This window comes from Cupressus sempervirens, chromosome 8, assembly GCF_028749045.1.
Source record: "Cupressus sempervirens isolate cs-2001-9-10 chromosome 8, ASM2874904v1, whole genome shotgun sequence".
Classification (NCBI taxonomy): Eukaryota; Viridiplantae; Streptophyta; class Pinopsida; order Cupressales; family Cupressaceae; genus Cupressus; species Cupressus sempervirens.
In genome coordinates, this window is record NC_143125.1 from 167,657,653 (window position 1) to 167,672,567 (window position 14,915).

Sequence of the window (14,915 nt, forward strand, 5' to 3'; positions counted from 1 at the left end):
TTGTATTATTATTATTATTATTTTATTTAAAATACTAAATATTATTTCATTGATAATATAGATTAAAAGGATATTTCTTATTTTTATATTTTAGTATTAGTTAAAATTTAACTTTATTATCATTATTTATTTATTAACATTGTATTATCTAATTATTATTAAAATTCCATCTTAAAATGGGGATATGACAAGCTTTACCAATAGAATCAATAGAGACATTTCCAACATAAGTGAAACCAATATCCCCACCTCGAGAAGACATATTACTAGTAGACTAATCAGAAATATTACTAGTAGAAGAGAAAGCAACATCAACGAGAATCTCACCATCTGGAGACTCCTTTCCATGAATACCAATATATGTTCAAAAGAAGCACCCTTCCATGAAGAAGCAATTTTTTTTTGTCTTAGCCTAATCTAACCCACATTGGGCTACCACATGAACCATTTTAATGCATCTCTAGCATCTAAAAGGAAGCCCTTCATAGTCAAACATTTTAATACTAAAACCCTTCAAATTCTCTAGCTTAATCTTTTCTTGCAACCCCTTAGAGATGTCCATCTCTACCAAGATGCAAACATAAATATAATGCAAAATATCAAATGACTCATCATCCACTATCAAGAAATCTTTGAGAGCAATTCCCATGATCTCCAACAGTAAGTCAATCCAAAGATGAAGAGGAAAATAGGGGAACCTCACCCAAATTAGAATCTTATTAAAGGCTTCAAAAGAGGGGGGAAATCAAGGTGTTACAACTTCACTGTCAACACAAAATGATCTTCCCAAGTAAAATAATAATTGCACAAAATCAACTCTCTATTTTCAATGTTTTCAAACTTAGCAATAAAATCCCTTGGCCATAAGGAAGATGCAAATAATACCAGACAAAATAGCTTCCCAATGAGAGGAGATCCACTTGTGCAAGTCAGGAAGTCTCACTCAAAAACCCTAGAAATGAAATATCACACCATGGGTTGAAAGATTAGAGGAAGAAAGCTCAATATCTTTCATCACATCCTCATGGAAAGAAACCATAATATATTTTAAAATCAGGACAGGTCTCTTCGATTTCAAACCTAAACACTACTATTTTGTGACTTACTAGAAGAGAAGTCGAGCCTTCTCCATCAACCAAGCCCTCCTTCAAGCCTAAGGGAGAAGAATCACCCCAAAATAGAATTAATATTATTATTTTTAGGACATGGTATTGAGGGAGAAGCAACATAAGACAAGATGTGTGTCAAAAAAGTTTCAAACCCAACGACATTCACAGAAGGCTCACCACCAATGTTGGGAGTAGCCTACACAACTAGTACAGGAATCCTCAAGTATTGAAGACCCAACACCTACTGAAAATGTTGTAGGAGAGGAATACTCATTTATTATTTTATACTAAAATTCCTATTTTTTTTTACAAAATTTAATTAAAATTTTTAGTAAATATTTTAAATGTGCTAATCAAATTAAATTTTTATACCAGCATTGCTTACATGAACAATAAATTCTTAACAATGTTGAATTTATTTTAGCATCTTAAGATTGCCTAAATATACCACAATTAAATATTATATCATAACTATGATACAAGATGTACAATACACATTTTATAAAAAAAACCTTAAAAAGATATATTAAGGGATTTTAGGATCAAGATACCTTTAAGACATATACACAAGTACAATCATAAGAAAGATAACAAATAAAATATGCCTTTTTCTTTGTGTAGTGTAAGAATGATTCAAATTATGTAAAAGTAAATAAATAAAATAAAAATTAATAATGTCAAATTTGTAAGCTTCTATTTCATAATGTAAAATTATATTCATTTATTTATTTATTATACAAAATAATTTTAATCAATAATTTATTTTAAAAGTTGTTAAACATTTGCCGATATTTTTAATATCTTAATTTAAAAATTCTTTTAAATACTCGTTATTTTTAATAATCCTTAACATTGTTATATAATATACATCAACTTGCATTCAAATATAAGAGATTATATGTGTGTGTTGTAATATAATGCAAATAGATATTTCATTTAATAAATTTTTTTAATAGCTTTTCAGTGAACCATTTCTTCTAATTAAACCACATTTTAGTGCAAGAAACTTTTAGTTCAACTTTACTTCTATATCATTTTACATAGACCATCTATACTATACTATATTGACCATCTAAGAACTTATACTTTTGTAGTTGATTCATTTCTCAAATAACCCTCTTATACTTTTATGGTTAATTCATTTCTCCAATAACCTTCTTATGCCAAACTTTGATGCTTATTTTTTTCTATTTAACACCATTTAATAATCAAACAACTTATTATTCCAACCATATGTAATTGCACGCTAAAAACCGAAAAGAATCCATCATTGAAATAAACAATACAAAATCAACACCGAAAATAAAATGCCAGTATAACTTATTATTTAAAGTAAGAAACCTTATTCTCTACTTAATTGTTAAATTTAACACCTTAATTCTCCAGAAAATGACTCTTTATAAGATGACTAGATCAATAATTTCCAGATAAAAACTTGTGTGTAAAATCAACCTCATAGACTTTCCCCCACGTAAATTTTTTGTTCTGTTCAACATAATCCAACATAAGAAATCGACTGTATTTAATATGGGGTGGTCAACATTATTGCCAGCAATCCTATAAATATAAAAGAGTGGTTATATCTCAAGTGCTCCATAGACTCTTGAGTCGCCAAGTAAATTATTTCATTTCAAAAGTAGAATTTCCTACAAGTAACACGTCGAATTCCATTTGTCAACGGTTTCATGTAAGGCAAACTCTCAGACCGAAATACATATCATCACAGTTATGAATGTATAAGCGATTCATATTGATGGTGTTCAGGAGAAAATAAATTATAGCTTTTATGTTATCTGAAAATTTATTTGAATATTATGTGTAATCAGGAATGTATGATTCATTTTAGACTGGATAGAGATTTATAGCTGTAAGCTGCTTTCAATTTTCTATGAATATTGTATCTGTAATCATGAATGGATGATTCATACAAATAGTGTTCCGGGTTCTGACAGAGAATTGTAGCTGTATCTTCAAATTTCTTTGACTATTGTATCCGTCAAAGCTATATCTTCAAATTTCTTTGAATATTGTATCCGTATTGGTTACTATGAATCTTGAAAAGTTATAGTTCGCCCAATTCTATTTTAACAGGGTAAGCAGTATATGTTGTCAACCTTCTTTGCATTCTTTCCAATAATAAAATCTATTTGTCTGAATCTTGATTGTGAATCTAACAGTTTGATTGATCGTAATTTAATGAAATTTATGGTATATATTACCAATGCTCAAACAGTTTTCATACTGAACTTACTGATTGGAAGAAAGAATAATAATTGAGAAGATGAAAGATTGTGTTTATATGGTTGCTAAATTTGTAATCATCTAAGCTATAGGTCACATGAAAGCAATTTTCGTTCATAATATTAACCATATTCCATTTTTACGGCTACTAATAATTTTGATCGAATTACTGGTTATCACTCCATGCCTTCACAACTCATATCTGTAGCCAGTTTGATAGGCGAGGAGGTGAGAAGAATGTGCAAGCACCACAGTTTGGTGTAAACGCAATCTTATCTTGTAAGGGATATTGTTGTAATATATTCAAATAGAAGACGAGATTAAAAATTATCTTACACCCAACGCTTCATGACCATGAGATGCATTAAACAATTGGCTCCATATTAAAAAACAACATATTTAGGTTGGAAGGCTAAAAAATACCATAATATGAACAGAATTCCCAAACGACCTAAATCCCATCAATATTCATAACCCACATTACACACACAACAATACCAAGGTAGTCGGATGGATTTCTTCCTATTCACAAGAAATCCTCCAAAGATGTAGAGAAGAGCCTCATTTCCTCCTTAATTGACGCCAATTAAAAGGCGGAGATACAATTTACAGGTGGCGCTTCAATTAAATAGAAAAGAAGATTTTTCCACCAGTTGAAGATGGAAATAACTTTGAATGTCTTTTCTTTGATGAGACTCATCAGCACCATGAGATGCTTACACACATGGTTCTAGATTAGAAAACCCTATATATGTATATCTATATCTATATATAGATTGTAAGGCAGGAAAAAACACCACTATATGAACAGAGTTCTCAAACGATTATCCAATGCTAAGAAGCCCCCCTGGTTACAAACACAACAATACCAAGGCGGTCGGATGGATTTCTTCCTCTTCTTTGAATCTCTTACAAACATGTAAAGAAGAGCTTCATATCAACGTTGATGGAGACCACAATGTTTTCTCCCAAATTAAGCCAGTCTTATACTCAAAATCACACCAATATGCATATCTACCTCAACACCAATCAACTTTCCTAATGGTGGATGAGTGACAACACCACGAAACGCCTTACTAGATAAATTGGCTCAATACTTCCCTGGAAATGGTCCAAGATTCTAAAAGGTCTTGGATGAAGTGGCTCAAAACCTCTCAGAAAAAGGTCTGAGATCCACCTCTTGGGTCCAAGCACTCCGGTCCTGAATATGCAGCTGCCAATACGTCTGAGCTATGGCATCCGGGTTCAAAACATGCTCCTGTAGTTCGCTGGCCTCCTTAGGCCTGACATTCATGACAATTACCATTACCACAAACCTTCAATTTCTTGGCCTTCTTTGGCCCAAATGAGACACAATAGAGAGTTTGATCTAACAAAATTTCACAGACTAGATTCTTCACATAAAGATACAGTCTTAGATATAAGGCTTTACTATTGTCATTCGAATGTATCTTCAAGTCTTTTCATGATATTTTAGTTCATTATTCCTTTCCCAGATTAGAATGTCATGATGTTAAAACGGCTAAAATGTCCATATGAAAAGGAAAGTGACAGTACTTCCAGAAAACCATGAGCTTCAAATGTGAGTGTTTTGAGTGCATACCTGGAAGATCCTATTTCTCCATCTATAATGATGTGGGCAACATGAATCCCTTGTGGTTGAAATTCTCGAGCAAGACACTGAGAAAGACCCCTTAGAGCAAACTTCCCACAGGCTGTACGGCCACTCACATACAACCAGTTACAGCGTTACGAATGAATGCAATTAACATTGTGAAGACGGGACACATTGAGCTCCCAAATTTGATAAATGCATAAATGAAGTAGTTAAAATAGGACACAAAAGAGATGGTCATTTTTCAGCTAATATAAAGAATTACGTGGGGGCAAGAATAGGCGTACTCAGTTCAGATAACCCTGCTGCTCCTCTAATGGATACTTCAGAACCAGTAAAAAGGATCGTACCTTTCCTTCTCTCCACCATGCCAGGCAAGATCTAGATGAAATTATAATTACCCAACGCCATATCGTCAATCATTCCTGACAATTTATTCATTTTCAGCCCATGATGAGCCTCACTACAACAGCATATAATTATATACGAATCCACAAAGGACACCCCATGGCCAAATCCTATCAATATGCACAATGATAACAATACAGAAAGAAGAAGAACACCTGTTGGGCGCAGTGGAAGGCTCCCACCGCAGAAATGGTGATGGATTTCTCAAAGGACTCCAACCTTATATCAGTGAACTTCGGTAGGTTCCATGTTATTGGCATGCCCACGTTGTACACCTGCTCAACAAACAAGTTATACAATCAGACCTCATGAACCCAAAACAGAATAATCATAGCTTTCAATCAAAATCTACTTACAGTTGTAACAGCGTCACTTTGTATCGAACTGTCATATGCAATATTGTTAGTATGCAATATTGTTAATACTAAAACAGTTGTAACAGACTTGCTTTAGCTAAGAAGTTCTATGGACTACAATCAGTTTGATAGAGATAGCTGAAACAGACATGCTTCAGGTACTCCATTGTAAAAGCTGTAACAGACTTGCTAAAGACGCTCAATTGATAGAGAAAGTTGAAAAGTTACTTAAACAAACAACAAAAAAGGATCAGGACCACTAAAGATTCTCATTTATTCCCACCAGATCTGCCCTCCGAAATTTCTTGATTCTCTTACTGAATAAAACTATCTTGAATGAAGTGGGGGTTTTCCATTTGAGTCTAGCGAAGCTTTTAACACAAAAAAAAATAAAAATTAATTGCAACAAATAATAATAACTAATCTACACTTCGACCCATTACCACCCATTACCGATCAAAAAGTCTTACGTGGACAGATACAAGAACGCAAACAGTAATGTTTTGCCATGTGCCGATCAAAAAGTCTTAAATGGACAGATGCAAGAAAGCAAACAGTAATATTTTGCCATGCCTAGGGTAACATAGAGACATCCTCTTTTCAATTATCAGACTTCTTCTTAGAGACAACCTTCGAATCGACAGACTCGGCAATGCTTCGGATATGAGAAAAAAGAGAAATGCTTCACATGTCCCAAATAAGCAAATGAGGATTTTAATTTCGTTTTTCCCAAATAATCTTAGAACTAAAGATTTGGTTTGTTGTACCAGACAGAAATTGATGGGCTCATCTGGCCTCATCAATGACAGAAAGTGTTCCTTTGTCACTTTGTCAGCCAAAACCAACGCCCAAATACTGATTTCCACTAATCTCTTCCTCCCCTAATCTCCCATTTCGTTCAATCTTCCCAAAGTCCCCAAATCGGATACCACCAGAGATTTGCGACACGCACGAAGGTGCATTTGCGATTAAAATTTAAAATAACAGACTAAATAATGCAGATCAGGATCTCACAATCAAATTCAGACAAAAAAAACCTGAAACTTTTCCAAACCTTACAACACTCTTGCACAAAAAATGAAATTTACCAGAATTTCGACGAAGCCGAGAGAATGTATGCCCTCGAAGGCCTCCCGCACACTCTTAGCATCGGAGCAATCGATTCGGATGGCGAAAACCTGCGCATTCTCTTCTCTGGCGATCTCATCTGCAAACCTAGACAATTTTTCTGCACAACAAACCCAAATATTCAACGGCAAAACTCGAAATCGTAATTATTTCAGCCAAAATATTGCAGAAATTTTACAAACCCAAATCTCGTGCGAGAATCGCAACGGTGTATCCTTCGTGAGCGAATCGCCTGGCAATGGACCGGCCGAGCTTGGGACCGACGCCGACAACCGCTACAACGCCTTTTGCCATTGCCATTGCAAGTGCCACCTTCACACAGGCTGCCCTTCCCTTGAGCCACACAGAAAGCCATTACTAAATATGCCGGACCAGCGGTCCAAATGAGGTAACCATGCTGGCCACGTCATATCCTTTTCTCTTGCAAGTACAACTCACCTGCTCAATGACAGGTTGCGCCGAGCTCCGACAAATGTTTGCCCTGTTCATTGAGATTCTGCTTGCTTTTGCGGCTGCGCTCGGGCCACGCCAACCCCGATATTCCCAAACCCTCCCTTTCTCCAATCATATTATTTTGCCTTCCAAAGCAATTTTCGATGTGACACCCCGCCAGCTCCTCCACCAAGGTTAAGATTCAACTAGTAAACGGAGGTATCTTGGACTGCCCTTACAAAGCTCGAGGATATCTCCTGAAAACTGACAAATACTTTGGAGCATACAGCTCTTACAGGTTTTAACCCTAATTTCGAAATGTAATTTATGTCTAATGGATCTTCCAATTTCTGGTCGTTTTGAATAAATTCACAGGAGATCAACTAGATATCCCATGATTTTCTTTTGATTTTGAATAAAATCTAGATCAATTTTTGGTGAAATTGAAATTGTGGAAGATCATCAATTTTACCAGAAATAATTTCTGTTCATTTTGAATAAATTCATAAAAAATCAACTAGATATCTCATTTTCTGGTGATTTGAATGAATTCTAGATCCATTTCTGGTGAAATTGAAATTGTAGAAGATCAATTTCATGAGAGGATCATTTTTTCAGAACAAGGTTTCAACATTATAAAAGATGAATTCATATAGGAATAATAAAAATCAAGGAAAGTTTTTGTTTTCTTAATATCATAAAGAATGAAGTTGTGTTTGAACAAATGTGGAAGAATGGAAGAAGTGTCATCTTTCTTACTCAATGTCTATGCACCCATTTAAATACATTTTTTGATTAAGTTTATGTTAGTGAATTTTTCTATTAAATTTACATTGTTGAAATATTTAGTGAATTTTTTCTAATTAAATTTATATTATTGAAATATTTCTGATTAAATTATGTCGTTGAAGTATTTTCTACTGAATAATTTTAAAATGTGAAAAAAATTATTCAAATCCATCCTTAGATCCATTGCATTGAGGAGCTATTATTTTTTGGGATCGAAATTAGATTCTCCAAAAAAGAGCAGATTTCTTTTAAGGTATATAAGCTGAAATAATTTTTTATCAAAAGTTTAAAATTGTGAAAAAGGATAATTTAAAATCTTTCTCCCCATAGCAATTTTTTGTTATATTTTCTCTTTTAACACATCCTTAAAGGATGAACAAAGTTGAATATTTCCATCCTTGCATGACAAACTTCCAAAGGTATTTAATAACACTGCCATTTTATACATGTAAATAAGATTCTATGTTTTGTAGATGTAGATGGGGAGAACTATCAAAGGAAGTAATTAGATGAGAAGGCAAGGGTCATGGGTGCAAATCTATCTATGATAAAAGAACAACTTGTTTTAGCTTGAGGTATATCCTTTATGCTTCAATTGTAATTTTTATAAAACTCAATTACAATAATAGTAAAATAGTTTAGAACCAATATCCTTCTGGGTTCTCTTTAATTAAAATTAGATAAGGAAGACATTTTTATTTTATTTTTAACTTAGATATAATTGACACATTAATTTATTTTTGCTACAAATTAATAGAAAAGTGAACTTATTCTCAAGACTACATAAACAATAATGATGTAAAAGTATAATGACTAGTTCTTGATATCGTTAAATACGTAGTTGTGAATTCCTAGTTAAAGGACTAGTAAATATTTATTAGTTTGAAAAATTATTCTTCTAAAACTAAAAAAGAGACAACCTTTAACAAATGACCTAATCAAACAATTTAATTTGTTTGGTGGTCACAATTGAAACTCCTAACAATTTCACCACAAATAAACAAAAACAAATCAACCCAACATTATGCAATAAAATGCATAAATAGATACTATTTTAATTTTATATATATATATATATAAGAAATTTTTAAAATAATAGAAAAATAGCATACATTATTATATTGTTGGACATTAAAACTAAATATATTTATATTAATTATGAAAATATTTTATCATGGAAGGAACTAATAATTGAGGGCCTTAATTTCACATGTATCCCACTTGTCAAATAATTATTTTGTGACAATAATTTTTAAGGTTCACTAATGTTTTTCTACCATTTATATGAAGAAATACTAAGACTTGACATCTAACCAAGCATCCTCTTAAATCATGTTGCCATTGTTGTACTACTCTCTCTCTCTCTCTCTCTCTCTCTCTCTCTCTCTCTCTCTATATATATATATATATATATATATATATATATATATATATATATATATATATATATATATATATATATATATAATCCAACTTAGAATAAGTATCAATTTATATATCTATTTTTCCACATTCTAGGATGTTTCTTGTTGCTTAAATTTTAAACTTGATTGTATTTATTTTTACATCAATATTTTATATCACACTCTTTGATCCATCATTGTAATCTTAGAGAGCTCAAGGAGGTAGTCATTGTTAGAAATAGGAATTACTGAGAGGGTGGGGTCAATCAATAATCTACAAACTTTAGTCACCAACTGGATAGTGTTTATTACTTTAAATCATACATAACAAATTAAACAAGTAATGTTGAACAATAATAGTGACCATGCACAAAGATAACTCTTAACATAATATTTTGTTAACGAGGGAAACCCTAGTGGGGATGATACCTACTAGATAATATACTGATATATATGTTCCTTGTTAGAGGATGGACCCTGTTAGGAGTCAACAAGAAAATTCAATATAGAGAGTCACTGTTAGGAGACTTTGAATCTCTGTTAGAAGATTTCAACACTATTAGAAGTTGTGGTACAGTAGATGCAAGATGAGCCCACTACCCAAACAAGTAATCGGACTTCTAGAATATAGGTACTATAACTTCTTTCTTGACTGATCTCTAATCTTAAGCTTGATCTTGGATTACAAAGTAGCTTTACAAAACTTCGCATATATCACTTTCACAAAAGTTTGCATACAATTGCTCAACACAACATACCACAACTTCTACATTTGAACTCGCAAGATATCCTTTGCATAAATACTATGCCTTTACACAAATTGTTGATAGGTTGGCTAAGACCACAATATATACTTTTCCAACTTAGAGTAAACATCTAGGATGTCGGCTCTAATTGGTCAAGTAATTATTTTCTAAACAAAATAATTCATTTCCTTTAATTCTGTTGTACTATTTTACTGGAAAAACACAAATATATATTTTTTGTATAGTCTATATTGACTTATGAGGTTATATACATCATCATCAACATGTATACTATCTCCAACTAACTTTGCTAGTCATAATATGACGTCACTAACAAGTTACATACAAAATAATACATTTTTGTAAATCAAATTCATACTTAGACAATTTTATGAGTACCAAAAGCTACGTATCTTTATTTTTGAGGTTTCTTCTAAGCATGTACATCATGTGTTGCCATAAATGACAACAATTACATATTTTCATTAGCCAATTGTCAACAATCTCCCCCTTTGGCATTGATGGCAACAAAATAGGGAAAATTGGCTAAGTATCAAAAACTTGTCAAAAACAATACAATAATAATACATTAATCAACTATTACAACTTTTCCATCTTACATATGCTCCCCCTTACAATATGATTTCATACTTTACAATATTATCTTCTCCTTTACCTGATTTACAATTTTCTTATGTATTTTCTCCCCTTTTGACATCAATGACAAAGGTTAAAATGTCAAAAACTGTCAAATTTTTTGTTCTTCTACCTTAAGCTGATAGTATCTCCATGCAATCATCAAAACTTGCCTTAAGAGTGTTCATACCTTTTTTCCATGTATCCTTGGCTAATTCAGCAGAGGTGAGAATTGCACATAGGGCATATGATGCAATCTCAATTGCATTAAGATTAGAATATGAAAAGTTTGAGTCTAGGTGTACTTGGCTTGACACACTCATCCAAGTGTCTCTCAACAATAGTATTTTCAAAGTAATAGACTCTCTGAAATCTGATGCACTTTTCAAAATTTGTTCCTTCTAAAGTTCTAGTTTACTGATATCACTATGAATATTGGCCACTTGATCTTCAAAATCATCAATTTTACTAAAAGGATGTTGTAACTGGCTAGATAGAGCTTCTAGCTCACTCATCTTACCTTCAATATGACTATCAATATCCTTAGTCAGCTTGTGAGATAGGGTACACTTAATGAACAATATCTTGCCATCTTATTGACATTTCTGAAGTTCCTTGATACAAGTATCAAGACTTATCAAATCATTCTTGATGTTCTAACAAATAGTGCTAAACAAGTTAGCATCATGTGAAATTTGTGCCTTAGATTCTGTAACATTCAATAAATTTGTGAATTCTTCATCAAAAGATTTTAGTACTGCCTATGCCCTCTGTTCAAGATCTACCTTTGTATGCTAGACTGGCAGAGTACTATGTAATTTGTTGGTAAACTCCATTAAGGTTCTCTGTAGGCTCTTCACTATCTTGTTCTTCTCAATAAGTTTTGACAAAGATGAGATCAAGTCAGTTTGATCATCATCATCAATTGTCAGGCTAGCAAGTGAAAGCAGAGTAGATGAACTAGAAGGTTTAGTGTCATCTTCCGTCTGCTTCTTTTCAGCTACTTCTTTGATTCTTCTTTCTTCTTTCTCTTTCTCTTCTCTTTTTTTTTTTTTCTCTATTTTCTTCCTCCTCTATTTTCTTCTTCTTATAATCCCTTTTTTTTTTTCATTTCTTCTTCAACTAATCTTTTCTTTTCTTCCTCAACTTTTCTTTGCATTTCATCTTCAAGCAATTTCTACTTGGCCTCTTCTATTTTCCTTTTCTCTTCCTCTAATAACCTCTTTTCCTCTTCAATTTATTTCAGTTGTTTTTCAATATCCTTGGCATGAGGTTTAGTCTATTCCGAACTCTCAAAAGGGTTAGTATCATCAATGTTAATAGTAACATTGGTCTGATCTATTTGCATTGTGTCACCACTTGCTGACACTTTTGAGGTTTTAGGTGTTGGTGAAGATGTTGCCTTAGATTTTGTCAACATCTGACTTATAGCTGCAATTGTTTCACTTCTTATCTTGTCCTTCTCACCGACCATAAAAGAAATGATTTCAGCTTGTTTCTCAAGTAAGGTGCTAGATCGTTCAACAATTTCTTGACTTCTTCTTCATCATCAATCTTGCATATTGTTGTTATCATAGATTTCCAAAGTTCTATATCCTCTTCTCGAGTTGGTGCCTTCTTTTCAATGAGTCTGTCATAGACTTTCTAGTTTACCGTGCATTAAATATCTTTAAGTTATAGATTGTTGGTTATCATGTATCTCATAGTAGAGATATCAATATGATCTTTCTCAAAAAAATTATACAAGTCATAAAATTTGTTCATCTGCACAAAGTTGCCTTCATTAACAATGATTGAATCTATCTTCTCTATCTTTGGCTTCTAGGGTTGTTGAGCTTTTCCTACTAACTGTTTAGAAGTAGTTACCTTCTCTGTCTATTTAGCTTCTTGTTCTTCTTCCTCTTCTTCACTAGACTCAACCATTGTCAACAATGTCTTTTGTCTCTTTCCTGGTCTAGTGGCTTGTTGCTTGACCCTTTTTGACTTGGTGGTCACAACTTCCCCTAATGTCTCTAATTTCCTCTTAGGCTCACTTGGTTGTGCATCTGATACTATTGCATAAGGAGTGATTTGTTCTGAATATGTCTCTACAATAGATGTTGGTAAAGGTTGCACATTCAGTATACCTTGTTTCATAGTCAGCCTTATTGTTTGTGACTCACTTTCACTCATACTAACCTCTGATAAAGCTCTCTTCAATATTGTTTCTATCTTCATATGAGATGCTTTCTCTGAGGATGTCTGATGAGTTGATTGGGTAATCTCATCATAAGTTCCAAATCTATACTTAGCTTGGTCCATCTTAGATTTCAACAATAAATCAATGGATCCAACTACTACTCAATTCATAAACTAAGGGAGCAAGAAATGGTTCCCGAGGTTCTACTGCTTGAATATAAGTAAAATCTGTATCAACCATAACACAAATATCTTCTTTAAATCTATCTACAATTGTACGTGCAATTTTGAATCTTTGTCTCATCTCATTCTAAAATGTTTTCATTATCAAATTCCAAGCATCCAAGATTTTATCTACTAGGTGTCTTCTACATACATCTGTGATTTTCCCTATTGTACATCTCTCACTTCTCACAATCTCTATGACTGAAAAATAAGGAAATATCTTATGTACATGAAAATGTAAAATGATTCATCAATAACTAAAATCTAAACACACAATTCTTAGTCCTTTTGATTTTCTTTAGGTTCTCAAAAAGTTGCATTCTTAGAATTTCACTAAGGTTAACTTGTTCCTTTTCAACACATATATTGTAGGTTGCATAGATGAATCCAACTAATAATTCATCAATCTTAGAACTTGCACATATAAAGTAGGCAATGATTCTACTCAAGAATCTTACATCATCCTGTTTAATGGTGTTGATCACCATGGCCTTTCCATTATAAACTGCTTTGCTGTAACTCTCAACTTTCTTCTTAACCAGTTTCTCACCTATAGGTACACTACCTTATTTGCTAAGCCTAGTTAACTCATGAATAAGGTTGGCTGAAATATCAACTACACTATCTTCCATCCATAGGTTTCCATCATGTATTCTACTTAGTATGATCTAAGTCCACTCATTAGTGTCCAATTCTTAGTAGAAATGATATTTGAATAGGTCTAGTTTCTTTAAATGTTCAAATCTAGGTTTCATAGTCATATCATGATTAAAGACTAATTCCATATCCTTGTTCATATACTCAATCCCACTAGATTCAAACTTACTAGTAAGATAACTTCCTACATCTTCCAAATACACTACATTGTTTAGAGTAATGGATAATGTTGAATTAGGCTTTCCTTCTACGGGTTTCACGAAAACAATCATCAATTTTGGTCTCTCCTCATTCTCAACATTATGAACTACCGACATATCCATGCTTCTATCAAATATAAACTTTTATCAAATAAATTCTATGGATAAACGATAAAATACCTTCTTCTTTTTTCAAAAATAATGTTAGCTTCAAAATCGCCTTGTCAAGTCTCTTTTGAGTGCTCTATGCTTTTGATCTAATCACAATGAAGTGGTAGTCAATTATGTACTCCATTTTATTTCTTCAACTTGAACTTGCATTATTTGTGTACTTTGTAAACATGAAAAAGTTGTCAATTACATTCTGAAATCAAATATCTGCTCAAGATCTTCTGATCTTTGGATGCTAGTTGAGGTTTACCATAGCTTTCTTCCATCATGAAAATGCTCCACAAAACTTCATTTCATGAAATTCTCTATAAAAATATAATTTTCATCTTCTGCTACAAAATTAATTTTCTCTGTAACATTAGAAACTCTTAATTCCTCCATAACTAGTTTAGATAAGCTCCAAATTACAAGCAAGCTTAGATACCATCTAAACTTATCTTGATACACATTTTCCCAACTTCGCTACCTCTACTTTGATCTCTAGATGAAGTTTCAAATTCTGGTGTTGTGAACAAGCTTAATTCAACTTAATTGAATCAAACTCAATTACTGACTTCAATCTTCCTATCTCATCATCTTCTAACTTTTCTTTTGAGATGTCTAATCCTTTTGCAAATGCCT

At 32.7% G+C, this 14,915-nt stretch overlaps 1 protein-coding gene across 3 annotated transcripts; it reads right to left on the minus strand.

Moving 5' to 3' along the window:
* Positions 1-3,789: 3,789 nt before the first annotated feature.
* On the minus strand, positions 3,790-7,910 carry LOC149542085 (NAD(P)-binding Rossmann-fold superfamily protein). Of its 3 annotated transcripts, none has more exons than XM_089797133.1 (6): positions 7,040-7,910; positions 6,818-6,957; positions 5,529-5,648; positions 5,253-5,346; positions 4,954-5,065; positions 3,790-4,633 (listed from the first exon to the last, which is right to left on the minus strand). In XM_089797133.1, the coding sequence occupies exons 1-6, from the start codon at positions 7,155-7,157 to the stop codon at positions 4,495-4,497; spliced, it is 723 nt and encodes a 240-aa protein (XP_089653259.1). In that variant the 5' UTR covers positions 7,158-7,910; the 3' UTR covers positions 3,790-4,494. The 3 variants fall into 3 exon arrangements, with proteins under 3 accessions (XP_089653259.1, XP_089653260.1, XP_089653261.1); XM_089797134.1 differs by having other exon boundaries at positions 5,316-5,346; positions 7,040-7,584; XM_089797135.1 differs by having other exon boundaries at positions 5,231-5,346; positions 7,040-7,584.
* Between the last annotated feature and the right edge of the window lie 7,005 nt (positions 7,911-14,915).